The 14,375-nt window shown below is 36.5% G+C and overlaps 1 protein-coding gene across 1 annotated transcript in view; it reads right to left on the reverse strand.

Moving 5' to 3' along the window:
- The window catches only part of LOC306814675 (DNA excision repair protein ERCC-6-like 2), a gene marked incomplete at its 3' end in the record, with an annotated part of 32,327 nt that overhangs the window by 2,625 nt on the left and 15,327 nt on the right, over positions 1-14,375 (reverse strand). Inside the window, exons 8-13 of the mRNA XM_079330960.1 lie at positions 13,484-13,597; positions 11,913-12,032; positions 5,170-5,241; positions 3,873-4,018; positions 1,604-1,699; positions 123-222 (exon numbers count right to left, since the gene is read on the reverse strand). Coding sequence (XP_079187086.1) covers positions 123-222; positions 1,604-1,699; positions 3,873-4,018; positions 5,170-5,241; positions 11,913-12,032; positions 13,484-13,597 — 648 coding nt within the window. The remainder of the gene's footprint in view (positions 1-122; positions 223-1,603; positions 1,700-3,872; positions 4,019-5,169; positions 5,242-11,912; positions 12,033-13,483; positions 13,598-14,375) is intronic.

The following is a 14,375-nucleotide window of genomic DNA, read 5'->3' on the forward strand; positions in this document are numbered from 1 at the left end:
GTTAAAGTAACATCATATACTATAAACACAAGGTAAACTACAATTTTTCTTCAGGCTAGATTAGCTTTCAGTCCCTGAAACTGCTAGAAGAGCTCCCCATTTAAACAGTTTGTGAGCTTTACCTGTTTATAAACTTGTCGCAAGTACATAATCTCTTCCACAGTTCCCAAGGATATCAATCTAAACACCTTAACAGCTCTGTGTTGGCCAATTCTATAAGCTCTGGAAGAACATGGCATATTAAAAACATTTTAAGAAATGAAAGCTCTTAAGGGTAATAGTAAACAATAAACAAACTAAATATATGAAAGCATTCTAATAAAACAGGACTATTCTAAATCATGCATATGTTGACTGGGTTGTTTTCCTTACTTTTCTGAATTTTCCTCAGTAATTCCTTTTCCTTTACCTTTAGTATTCCATATTTCTCCCCAAGCATATCCAGTTTAAAAAGCTTTCTCCTTGTTTTATACCACAAGAACTGTCTCCCGTCTCTCCAGAAAACACATCCATTCTGTGTATCTCAGGTTTGTTTGGGGCTTTTTCCCTTTTGTCTCTACCTACTTTTGCTCAAAGTATCCTCCTATTTCCATTATACAAGAATTAACTCAGGGACCACTTGGAGCAGTCTATTGTTTCCCAACTATTTAATTCACTTTACAAGATACAACATCATAAAAACAGCTAATGAACTGGCAGTGTTCTATTCAAATGCTAAATTCTGAGACTTTCATTAGACTATATTCCACAAACACAGGAGGCTAAAACAATTCATAGTAATGTGATCTTACAAAAATTCTTTAAATATAGTCCCCAATACATGTTTCTGATAGTCCCCATTTTCTGATATATTGCTCTAGAACAGGTGCATGTAAGCACACACGAGAAATGAGAAAGACACTTAGAACTGCGTAATTGCATGAGATAACAGAAACAAGTGTATTTTTGCTCAGGAAAAGATAGGAACTTATTGAATGTTTAATATTCTTTTATAGTTTGTAATATTCTTTGTAGGTTGTTTTTTAATATTCTTTACTTCAGTTGCTAAAAGGTCTGCCTTGGATTCCTAGGGAAATATCCCACAGTCAAAAAGCCTTGAAAGAAAAATCTGTATTACTGGAAGTACTCCAATACCATAGTATCAGAGACAGATGTGAGCGCTAAAAAGTCACTAATCTCCACAATGGTGAAGAAGAAGAAAATATTAAGAGCCCCTGTTTTTTATGGTTTTGGAGTTCAAAACATCATTTGAACTAAGGTCAACTACAATGTATTCTTCATTAAAAACCCAAGAAAAATGTTATCTACACACATATTCTAGAGATCATAAAAAATGATAGTAACCATAAGGAGTTTTTGATATTTTGTTTGACCCACTGCTGCAATAAAGAAATAAAGGAAAGCAAATTGCAAAATTTAGGGTTAAAAATAATTATATCAAAGCAAAATCTATTTTAATTGGACTTTTCCTACAGTGCATTAATCAGACAATGTAAAATATTTCTTCTTGAGAAAAAGTTTTGGTTGGACAATCAGATTACGGAATGAATGGATCATGTGTGAATGAGTGCTACATGGATGAAGTTCTGTATTTTGAGTGTACCTGTCAATTGCTTGAAGATCATTTGCTGGATTCCATGTAGGATCAAACAGTATAACAACATTGGCACCAACAAAATTAAGACCCAGTCCACCAGCCCTGGAAACAAAAAAATGAAAAAACAGAACTACATGACAGTAAGAAAAAACCTGCAACTAGACTATTCTGTGTTAGGCCCATATTTGCCCATCCCTCCCCAGATTAAAAAAAATACATTAAAGATACCAAAAACAGTGCAGTACAGCTTTGTGTTACTGTTGCACTAATAACCACCAAGTACTCAAATAATGACTGCAGTTTTCTCATGTAAACATTAAGATTGCTACAGACTGTATGAATAGGGTCATAACCAACTGCTGTCAACTTATTTAGCAAAAATTCCTTTTGCTACTTCATTCCCATTAAGTCCTACACAGGACAACATCCCTAAATACTATAATGAAATTCATAACCAGTTTTATGCCATTTAGCATTATGGAAGCAGGAAAATTACAGGTAAAATTTTACTTCCTCTGTATCCCATTACATTTTGACAATAATTCTATGCAGCTTCCACTAAAATGGTCATAATCTCAGGTAAGTCATACCTATAAGCATTAACAACTAACACAAGTGTATTTGTACAGGAAATAACTCAGCTGTTAAAAACACAGTTGGCCACACAGCTGCATATTTGCAACATTCGTATCAGTCATTAAAAGGAAAAATGTCAGTCTGAAATTTGTCTGTTCTGCAGGTTAGGAGCCACAGGAGTATTATCTGTGTCATCTTACACTCCACAGCTCTAGAGTGTTATCAGGTAAAACTTGAAAGGCAGATAGGAAATTGAGCATACATCTAACCTGAGACATCTAACTGCTGAACCTTACAGAACTGCTCAGTAACTTGGAATTTGGCACACGCATAGATGAGTGATTTTATAGGAGCACAAGTGAGGAAAATATCACTTCTCATCCAGAAGCAAAACAAAGAAATATGACAACTTTTTCTGACTGGCTAACTAACTGTCATACAAAAGACACAGGTTCCTCCACATGCACATTCTAAATACTATTATTAAATAAACTGTTAAAACAATTATTCACATTGGCATAGACATCACTAATTCCAAGTGTGTTATTTTTCTGAAAGAGGTACTGCAAAATTGAAAAAGTCAATCCCATTTTATTTATCAAGCACCTGGTTTAACAGATTACTTTAAATTTTGCTTGCTTGAGGCAGACAAGAAATGTAAAGTTTTCAGGTATACGAGTGACTGGAGGCAGAAACAAAAAATTTATGGAGTCTCACCACTTTTTGGTTTTCATGGAATTGATGTCAATGTAAAGGCAGTTGTGGCCCTTTCCTTCTAAGTATGATGTCACTTTGAGTTAGTTATATCTGAAAGGGAGGGAATATGGAAACCTGCCAAAATTAATGGATCTTTCCAGAGGACTCGCATTCTCAAACTGTGAAATACTGAATAACAATATTTGGGTTGGGTTTTTCTTTCAGAGTACATTACAGTATTTTTGAAATGTAGTGTGTTTCTTTTTAATGAAAAAACCCTCTATTTAGTAAGAGTTCAGCCTCTCATCTTTCCAAACCAGCCCTGCAGTTGGACTGAAATATAAGTCAAGATGTAAAACAAACTGTCTATCAAAATTAACCAAACAGGATACTTAGCTTCATAGTAATTTTACCTTTCAACGTTTTTAGGTATAACTCAAAAATTCAGTTAGTCCAAAGCAGAAAAGAATGGTTCCTATATCCTTCACAGACAGAACAAATGCAGTAGTTTGTGCACTGTATGTTACGTCCTCCATTTTACCTTTCATTTCAACTAGCTGTTAAACATGCAGTAACAGTAAGAGAATTTTCAGTTCAATATGGCATTTCATGTTCACACTCACTAGTTCTACTAGTATAACACAAGAAACAAAGTTTGTCTACAATAAAATTAAAAGTCTTTTGTAGATAATGACATAATAATAATGTTTTAATAATACTGCTTAAAATTGCATCCTCAATCTTCCAAAAACTGGAAATGTAAAACTAGGATCCAGAAGACCCCCTTCTTTCTGATCTCAGAAATCCTCATGAAGCAGGAAGGGAGGAGGGAGAAGGTGTCCACATATTTTAAGAAGCTTCAAAATAAAGCAGTAAGTCTATACTTACTCTCATCTTCTCAAAAAGTAATCCCTCACAAACTCAGCACGAAAAATGCAGAGTAACCAATTTACTGAACACTAGACACACATATTGAAACAAACCACAAGTTAAATTTTCTTACATTGTAGATACAAGACATATGTTAATTTCCTGAATGCTGTTGAACTCTCTTACAATTCTGATCCTATCTTCTGATTTTGTATTTCCATCAAGTCTTCGGTAATCTAGCCCAGATGCCATGCAGTACTGTTCCAGCACATCGAGCAACTTAGTGGAAAAATGAAGAAGAAAGGAAAAGTTAAGATACTTAATAGTATCTTTTTAATTAAACATGATCACAGGGACCACATTTATTGAATATATTTTCAGTACACCACCCACTGTTAGCGGGTAAATCTTTGCCATGTTGCTATCAACATTCATGATTCTCTTTAGCCATGATTGTACAGCACTCAAGGTTATTAATACTGGTCTGCTGTGGTCTGACTCCATCATCCAACCCTAGCTGCCTGTTTCATCTCTACCAACCCAATCAGCAGGCAGTACATTTAAGCAGTTTCCTCCCATCTTAGCAGGTTGCAATTACTTGAAATACAGTAAATGAGCATCACATCCAGCACAGAGCACACAGTCAAGAACTGAGGGGCATGAAGTGAAAGAGACTGCAGTAACCAGCAGTCAGTCTGGTACTGGACACCATAAAACAGCCTCAGACACATGAGTACTACTGCATCTAAACATTAAACTTGCATTCTTTCTTAAAACCAGAAAAAAAAAAAAAAAAAAGAGGTATTTAAGACTCCTGAACTACCATTCAAATTACTATTTTTAAAAATACTTTCTAGTGCTATTATTACAAGCATTTAAATACAAACCTCAATACTATAGAGTGCACTATTTCAGGAAACACATTATTCCCTAATAAGGAAACCAAGGAGCAAGAACCTTAGAAGTAAAAGGTACACATATGTCTTGCTCCAATTAGATAGTTTTAAGTTCAGATCAACTAGTGTAGCAAGAATTGAAGTTTCATTCCTGGTGATGATTGAAAGTCATTATATTAAGAAATCTAACAACTTTCAGTGCTAACACAAAGGTTTTACAATATGGCAGTCAAACCAAGCTGTGACAGTGCTCCAACTCAAGATATACCAGCTGAACTCAGCTATCTGCACCTGAAGGAATACAGCTATTTCAAGAGTAAGCAGAAGAGTCTTATGCTTGTTTTGCTATCACCATTTTCATCATGAGGTAACATAAGGTTTTAATATGCTTGTGGGGATATGGCACACTGTCCTCATAACTACTCCTCACAGTAGTAACAATAAGGAATTGTGGTTGACAAGGTGTCAACTTTCAGGTTCACACTCCAGAACTTAACTGTTGTGGTTAATTGGTATAAATCACAGAGAGCTCACCTTTGTGGAAAAGGAGAAAAGAAGAACTTTATCCTTATTTTTTTGGAAGTGATTTAAAAGCTGCTGAAGGACCTGTAAATAAATCACAGCAGAAAAATGACGAAATTTTTATCTACAGGTCATCTCATTCACACTTACTCCTGTTTTTGACTTCCAAATAAGCTACACTATACTTATTTCCAAAGCAAAACAGCTGTAACAAAAATCATTACTAACATAATAAACGAGCCAAAAGTAATGGAGATGCTGGAACTCTGCATTTTTCAAGGATGTACATGGAAATCCTACTGTGAAAAAGGTAATCAGACCACTAAGAGAAAGATTCAGAAGCTACTTGCGTCAGCGCATAGCCTGCAACAAAAAGTTACTTATGACACACATTATCTCAGAATCTGAGTTTTTTAATTTAAAAAATGCACACATTTATCCTGAAAACTCCAAGGTCTGTTTAAACTTTCTGTCCTACATCTGAGTTCAGAGCTTCTTGGAACTTGTCTTCTTAAAATAATCAGTGAGATGCATGCCCCTCCCCTCTCCCACTCTCATCTGTTGCTCTGTTTACAGTAGGATCCAGCTTCCCAGACTCCGCACAGACCTTGAAATGCCAATAATCCGCCCACACACAACGTTCTTCTGGTGGGGAAGCAAATAATCCAGAGCCTTGTGTATAATAGTGATACTGTTATTTTCAAAAGAAGCATGTCCACATCTGGCAATGGCAGCTCCAGAGCACTATGCAGAAGCCAGTCACAATGGGAAAAGAGGAATTCTCTGTACCATGACTGTAGCTTTTTCCCACTGGGCAATAAATATATTTGAAATTGTATTTATTCACTGATAAATAGATAAACTGTTAATCAAAAGTTATTTCACTATAAGCCTAACACATTTTTGACAATCAAATAATGATGAATGTTTGTATTAATGTTACAATTCTGGACAATATCTAGAACATAAAACAGTAAATATATGTCACTTATGAGCTCCTTAGTAAATGTTAACTGGCTTATTACACGTGAAAACAAGGTACAAAACACAGATTTTTTGGCCTTGTTTCATTGTACATGAACATATAAACTATGATTTATTTTACTGGGGAAAAAATACACAACAGACAATCTAACAAGAGCTATACTACATTTGCATTTTATTTAGCCACAATAAGAAAAGAAACAGAAGCTATGTTCTTTTAAACTAGAAAGAATTGGCTTCTGTGTTATTGTTGTTATTATTAAAGTACAGATCAAATAGTGAATTTCCTACAGAAGGAGACAAAAATAAATCCACACAATTTGCCTAAATGGAACTATCAATTTCATCCCTACTGCTAATTTAGGTATTCTGATCTAAGAAACAACTCTAACAGGGAAAAGTAATGAACGCTTTTGCACCAAAGAGAAGTAAATATTACACTTGTACATCAGAATATTATCCTGTATGTTTTTAGCCCAAAACACAAATACTTGATCATACCCAAGCAGAAGTCACATGTTCTTTGTGGATTTAAATATATGTTTCCCTACTGCTACACATTTTGAGTTGTCTATTTGTGATGAAATTTTACCTCTCACTTTTGAGAATTTTTTTCTGTAGAGATGTTCAAATCAGCCTACAGTGTTTTTTAAGCCTTCAAAGCCAGGCCTGCTTGAATCAGAGTTATGGTTAATGGTAGAGGTTATCATCTCTTGCAAAGTGCTCGAAGAGACTCCCATCTTCCTACTGAATGATGATATCCCAAACAAAAATAATTAAATCAATACAACAGTTATTCCTAAGACATTCATATTAAGAACAGTATTCCAAAATCCCACAAATGGATGTCTGTGGAAATGTGTGCAGTTGAAAAAAAAAAGAAATCTTAAAAAAAAAAAATTCAACTGCCCAGACATTTAGTAACCCCTTACACTTGGAAAGCTTATAAAGTCTCTCTGAGAAACAATATCAACAAAACTGTAGAAATCATCAAACAAGGTAGTCTGAAAGAGAACTACTGCAGGACTATAAAGCTAATCTCACCCATCTTGTTTTCCAAGCAGTCCCCAATACTTCTGTGTGAACGATCATTGTGTTTCAAAACCCATGAACAACTTTTCCTTACACTTTGCAGGTCCCCACTATCTTACATCACAACAGCAAAAAAGTGGTTTCCAAAAAAAGCAGAACACTCCTTTCATTGAGTTCTCATATATTCAACTACTTCTATTTAAAAATCTAAGCATGAAATTCACCTTGTAATAAAACGTGTCAGCTAAGCTTGGAAACTATGTTCTGCAGTATAAGTCAAAAGGAGGGGATAATTTCACAAAAAAAGCTGAATCTTTTCATCACTGTGTATTACCTGCCTCCCACTGTTACACACTCATTACACCATATTAGGTACACCATCAACGATTATACATGTTGTACATTTGGACTGCAGGGACTGTTTTCTCCAGGCTCTTGCTGTAATCCAAAATTCAGAACAGAAAACCCAGTGTGGCATATTGTTAATGCTAGAGCTGGAGAGATGACTGCAGCCAGAGCAACAGGTAGGATACAAACAGGTAGGATACAGGCCACTCTTTAACCCGTGGTACAAGCAAATCTAGTTTTACTGGTGGAAGTAATTCATATCCCATAACAGAATGTTTCCCTGTGTGTTTTATCTTTGGTTGGAAAACAGATACATTAAGCAGATGGAACCTTTTCAACTCCGATAAACAGTTACAGCTGCTTAGCTAATAATGTTCATTTAAAAAAAATTCCTGCCTTTCCCCCTCTCCTGAATATTTTTTTAAATGCCATAAACTACTCCTTTGCAACTATGTTTATCTACAAAAGAATATACACCTGTACCAAAATTTCTGTGTAGTCTGTACTGAATTTTAAGTTAAAAGACCAAGTAATGTTTATTCAGTCTACACGACCAGATGAAAGATACAAAAGAACTTCACTTAGTTTCTAGAATTTACTTACTAAACAGGAAACATCAAGTACTATATAGTGCAACAAGGTTATCAAAAACATTTCACTAACATTTGTCTCAGTTATTTCCAAAGAAACATGTTACAAATTAATACAGCCATCTCCAAGTTCTAGTACCAGTTGACTCTTCTGTGATTACTTTCTTATGGTAAAACAACTTTCTAAACTAAGTACTTCCTAAATTATTTTACTTTCACAGTATAAAATACAAATAGCTTCCATTTATAATTTAGAGTAGAAAACAAAAAAGCAAGTTGCCACACAAAAAAGGTATAAACCAATTTTTTACATCGTGAAGTTAAAATTAATGGACCCAAAACCCAGCTTATTTTCAATATTAGCTATATAACCCATTATCCTCCTTCCAGGCACAAAGACCACCAAATCATGCAATAATTTGGGTTAAAGATCACTTAGTTTCAAACCATGCCCCCATGGGCAGGGATGACACCTACTAGATACAAAGCCCCATCCTAACTGGCCTTGAACCCCTGCAGGGATGGGGCATCCACAGCTTCTACAGAGAACCTGCTCCAGTTCCTCACTACCCTCACAATGAAGAATTTCTTCCTATTATCCAATCTAAACTTACTCTCTTTCACTTTGAAGATGTGAATCTGTGGGAGCCCAGGATGTACCCCTGGCCTCCTTGGGGGTCTCAAAACCCCCCTGGCCTCCTTGAGGGCCTCAAAACCCCCCTGGCGAGGGTCTCAAAGACCCCTGAGTGAGATCCAGGTGTCTCAGGCGCTGAATTCAAACCCTTGGGGGAAATCATCAACACAGAGGGAAGAGAAGAAAGCCACAAAAATTAGTAAAGTGTAAATTAGACTGTTAGAATGTAGATAAAATAGACTTTCAGGGATGTTAGTGATAAGGGACACGTGGCCAACATGGAGAATCTGGGGCATGGATATTTCTTCCCCCTTCTCCTTGTCATCCATACTGGGTGATATGCTGGCACTTTCAGATTGGATGGGGACAAAGCTGGACAGTTTAACAAAGCTGTATTGTATTGGAAAATAATTGTAAATACCTAGTATGTAATTTAGACTATAAAAGATAAGTCCTGCTTCTACCAGATTCAGCCCTGGATGCCCGACTGAACAGACCGCTGTTAGCTGGGCAAAGAATTCCTGAGATAAGAAACAATAAACAACCATGAAAGCCTCTAAGAACAGCTTCCTGCAGCCTCTCATCAGCAGGCATCAGAAAGAGCTGGGGTCCAGACCACCTGCATGTCCTCCTGATGTGATCTCAAGTCTAAGGAGACACCTCGGGCAGTGACATGAATCCTTATCTTATCCTTATCCATCTTATCCTAAGAAGTTCCTCTCCAGATTTCTTCAGAATTCCTTCATCAGTGAAAGATGGCAATATGATTACTCAAGAGCCTTCTCTTCTCCAGACTCAGCAACCTTAACTCTCCTCAGCCTTCCCTCACAGACGTTCCACCCATCTAATAATCTTCATGGTCCCCCTGTGGACTTGTTCCAACATGCTCATATACTTCTTGTGCTGAGAAAGCTGCATACAGTACATTGCCAAGAGTGGAGCAGAAGAGGAAAATGACCTCTCTTGCCCTGCTGGTTACACCTCCTTCGATGCACTTCAGGGCACTTTTGGCTCTCTGGCTATACAGAATAACCTCTTGGCCACACCTACACCACTCCAGGCACCACTCCCTCACAGCTACTGCACAAAATTAGCTCTGGCCAGAATTAAGACAGCATCTTACCACAACTTCATTTCAGATAGTTGCACAGAGTAATAAGGAGGCTCAGGGGAGACAATTTCTCCAGGCTAAACAATCTTTCAGCTGTTCCTCATAAACCTGACACTGCAGACCCTTCATCAGCTCCTTTGCCCTTCTCTGGACACGCTCCAGCAGCATCTCAGCATTTTTCTCGCCCACAGGGGCTCAGACTGGATACAGCACTCAAGGTGTAGCCTCACTAATGCTAAACACAGGGCAACAACCACTTCCCTGATCCCCTGGACAAAATTTCTGATACAAGCCAAGATGCCACTGGCCATCTTGGCAACCTGAGCAAACTGCTGGCTCATGTCCAGCCACTGTAAACCAGCACCTTCACATCCTTTCTCACCTGGCAGCTTTCCAGTCACTGCCCAGAGTCTAGTACTGTAGGGGGCTGCTGTGGCCAAATGCAGGATCTGGCATTTGGTCTTGTTGAAACTCCTATCACTGGTCTCCAATCACTGATCCCTCAGAAGAGCCTTCTTAACCTTCAGCAGACCAACAGTCCCACCCATCTTAAGTTTACAATGCTGCTGAGAGCACACTCAATTCATGCAGACCATGAGTAAAATATTAAACAGTCCTGGCCTTAACACTGAGCCCTGGGAGACTCCACTGATGAGTGATGTCAACAGGATGTGGCACCACCCATCACCTCTCTCTGGACTCAGCTACCCAGCCAGTTTTTAATCTGGCAAAGGGTGCACAGGTCCAAGCCATGGGCTGCCAGCTTTTCCACGAGAATGTCATGTAAAATTAGTAATAAAAAAATACAATAAAATAATAACAACAATGTAAAATAGTAACATGGATAATGTCATGGTAAAATAATCAGTAACAATTGCTTCATAAACAATTCTTCACCTCCTGAAGATGATGGATTTGGTTTTTAAAGCTATGTGTTAAAAATCTGCTGATGGTTAATTTAACAACTAAATTCATCTTCTTAAAATAATTAAGTGTATACAACAAAGTTAATATGCAGGTATTTCACACGTGTATTAACAATAAAGAAAAATGTTGCTTACATAGCAACAAATCAGTAAAATTGTAACAGCCCTTCCTGCCACAGCAATATCATCTTCCCACTGACACCAGTCCCAACAACAAAATGCTAATACCCAGGTTTATGAAGAGCCAAAATTCTGCATAGCTTCTAACACCTCAGTTACTCTCAGATACAGAGCACTACTACAACTAGTACAATTTTCTTTTTAATTAGCTATATGAGACATACTTTTTATCTACATTAAACAACATTAACATCATCTACACTGTATGTCATATTTTGTTCCTCTCTGAAACCAGAGAAAGACAGTTTCTGAGATGAGGTGTTTTGCAGATTCATACTAGACACATATAATTTGGCCATCCTTAGCATGACTACTGTTACTTTCATTTAATGTCCAAAGGGTTCAAGTCAGTAAGCACTCAGTACATCTTCATCAGTTCCATTCTATTCATGATTGCATAGGTTCCACTCACATTTATGCATTTACAGTCTGAAGGGTCCCAGTGTACTTGGCTGCTTCTGACACACAGTTACTAATCACATTTGTGGTCCATTTCTGAACTATCCTCTGAACCTTTTCAAAGCCTAACATATGCCTTTTGAGAGGGCAGATTGCAACTACACACAAAATAGAAGCTGTGCACAAACCGTTAAGCCCATAATGATTTTGTTTTGCTTCCTTTTCTTTGCCAAATACTTCTGACTGTCACTGGAATTCATGGCTCCATGAAACAATAGCTCTGTTGACTATAAGGAACATTTCCATGCCCACCATCCACACATGAAGCCAAAATCACTGAAAATTTTAACATCACAAATTACTCTTATCCAGTCTTTGCCCAAATAAATACTGATCCATGACAGGAGATACTTGCTGTTGTATGATCAACCAAAAGCAAAATAATTAAAACCCCCAAAACTATTAGGTGTACATTTTCTTATATCCATATAATATGCATCACATCTATTACTATTAATAATATTTGTTTTTCTTCTAAGGAATGGGCTTACCTTCATTTTTCCACTATATTTTGGATCTGAAATTGTTTCAAAGGCTGCATCTTTGCTTAACTGCACAAAATCTGGGAAACTGGAAAATACCTGGCTGCAAACTCGTTTGATATGTGCTTCCTGGAAGAAAAGCAGAAAGATTGAATAGGTGTTAAAAATCAGAGCTATATTAAGCCATGCAAGGAGTTAAACAGGTTGAAATATGATCTGCCAAAGTATCTCAAACAGAATTATGTGGTTTTTAATTTACTTCACTACAAAACTGCTGGATAAAACACATCCTGTGTTTTGCTCTGTTTAATTAAAAAAAAAAAAAAAAAAAAAAAAAAAAAAAGAGAGATTCTTAATCTGAAATCACGGATCCTACTCAAAATGTCTTCTCCCAGCCAGAATTGTCAGTTTCAAAAAATTCTGTTGCCTTGAGGTTTGCATTCACCAACGGTTGTGCACCAGTATTTCCTTAACTCTCTGGCATAACAAACCAGTAAGGGAATTACATATTGTTCCACAACAAAAACCATACAGGAAATGCACTTAGGATGTTCAAAAGCCACATAAAGCTCCACTGCTAAACTCAGCTCTGAACTCAGACACAACCTCACACTTTAAGTCCACTTTTCCAGAGAGAAAGAAAAGATCACATCTCTCACCTAAGAACAGCACGTATAAGTGCCTTCAACGCTCAAGGCAAGAAATACTACAAAGTATTACTTTCTTTAGCAGATGTTGGCAAAATTAATAATTATGCATGATGCAGAAGACTGTAAGTCACAAAATACTTGTATTCTGTTATTTCAGAGGTTATTTAAATACCAAATGTTACTACAACAAAAACTACATATGCAATACACAAAAAAGCCCACTGAAAACATCTGGGTATACGCTGTGCATAATGCACTGGACACTAAAAGTAACATTTTTGAAAAAGAAAAAATACTTTAATGGAACAAACTTCCAAAATTAGCTAGGACATTCTGATTCTCTTCCTTGACTGATTCTAAGAGAAAGAGGTAGCATCCTTAAATCCCTTTCCTCCTTCCCGGACCTTAAGGCTCACAAACAAGCTGAACTAGAACTGCTGTTTGTGGGTCATGTTGGTTGCCATAGCATCAAGATAACCTGATACTGATCTTTCATTGAGCAATTTCTTCTAAAACATGTTTCTTGTTATTTAAACAAATTAAGCTCTTAATATAAAGTACTAGAGAAAAAGAAAATCTAATTATCTATTATCTGCTTATTTGCACACAGACATTCCTCTTGCAGGCACTCTTCATAAATGTAACAAAAAACAGCACTACTAGAAATCATTAAAATTACTCTCCCCACAATCTCTTCCATTTTTTATAACCCTTACCTTCAGATATGAATCAACTAAATGAATGCGTGGTTTTGTATAACATCTTAGTAAGGTATGCATTCTGTATGACTGAATGGAAAAGAAATTTCACAAAATATATTAATTGCAGTTATTTAAGACTTATAAAGGAGACCAGTAGCAATTTTAATTTAAGAGTTTTCATTCCAATTCATTTTCCACAAGTCCATTTTTTAGATACTTCTGAACCAACCTGCAGCTTGCTAGTGTTGTCTGTCTGCAGCAGTGCAGCGTGATTAGCAACCTTCTGTAGGATCATTAGGTAACTGAAGCGCAATGACTTAATTGTTTCACCATGTGCATTTACCTACAAGAAAAACCCCAAACATTTTATGCAAATACTACTGAAAATAAGTAATAATCTCAAATAAATGCTATTCTTATCAGGTTTAATGCATTAATAATTCTTAGTACTATAACTGATCCCCAAGAGACGAATAGGGTATTTCTGATAAAACTGAACCAAGTTTTGTTTTTCCTGCAGCTTTGTGACCCTATTACTAGAAACATCTTCTCAATAAGAAAAAAACCCTACAGTTATGTTCCCTGCTTGCTAAACATTTCAGGTAGTAACTTCTACAGACAGTACATGGAGAAAACCAAGAGCTCTTCAGTAAACAAGATTGTAACTTTACAACTGATTAAGTGAAGTAAGAGCAGTTTGAATGATTTCTTACCTTTCAACTGCTAACTTTACTTTTCTCTCCAGCAAAAGCCTATAAAGCTTTACAAACATCTAAAATAGTGAAATTTGAGCTTCAGACATTCTACAGCAAAACAGCAAGAACCTCACCAGCAATCTTCCTACTTTATGGTTGGATGGCTTGATCAGTATTTGCTTTCCTTTGCCTTCTCAAGTTACTGAATTTCAGAGTTAACTATGAAATAAGATAGTCCATAAGACTATTCAACTATATGTAGGCTTGCCTATTGCTCCTCTGTGAATCAAGTTCACCAGTATTTCTTTTTTTCTATGAAACACCACTAGAATAAAAAGCCTGCAAAGAGGGCTAGTATCCATGGAATATCAATAAGGAGATTGCTCATAAAGGAAGATGCAGGAAACTGAAGAAGTTATATCATTT

The sequence above is a fragment of the Erithacus rubecula genome, assembly GCF_903797595.1.
Source record: "Erithacus rubecula genome assembly, contig: SUPER_Z_unloc_2, whole genome shotgun sequence".
Classification (NCBI taxonomy): Eukaryota; Metazoa; Chordata; class Aves; order Passeriformes; family Muscicapidae; genus Erithacus; species Erithacus rubecula.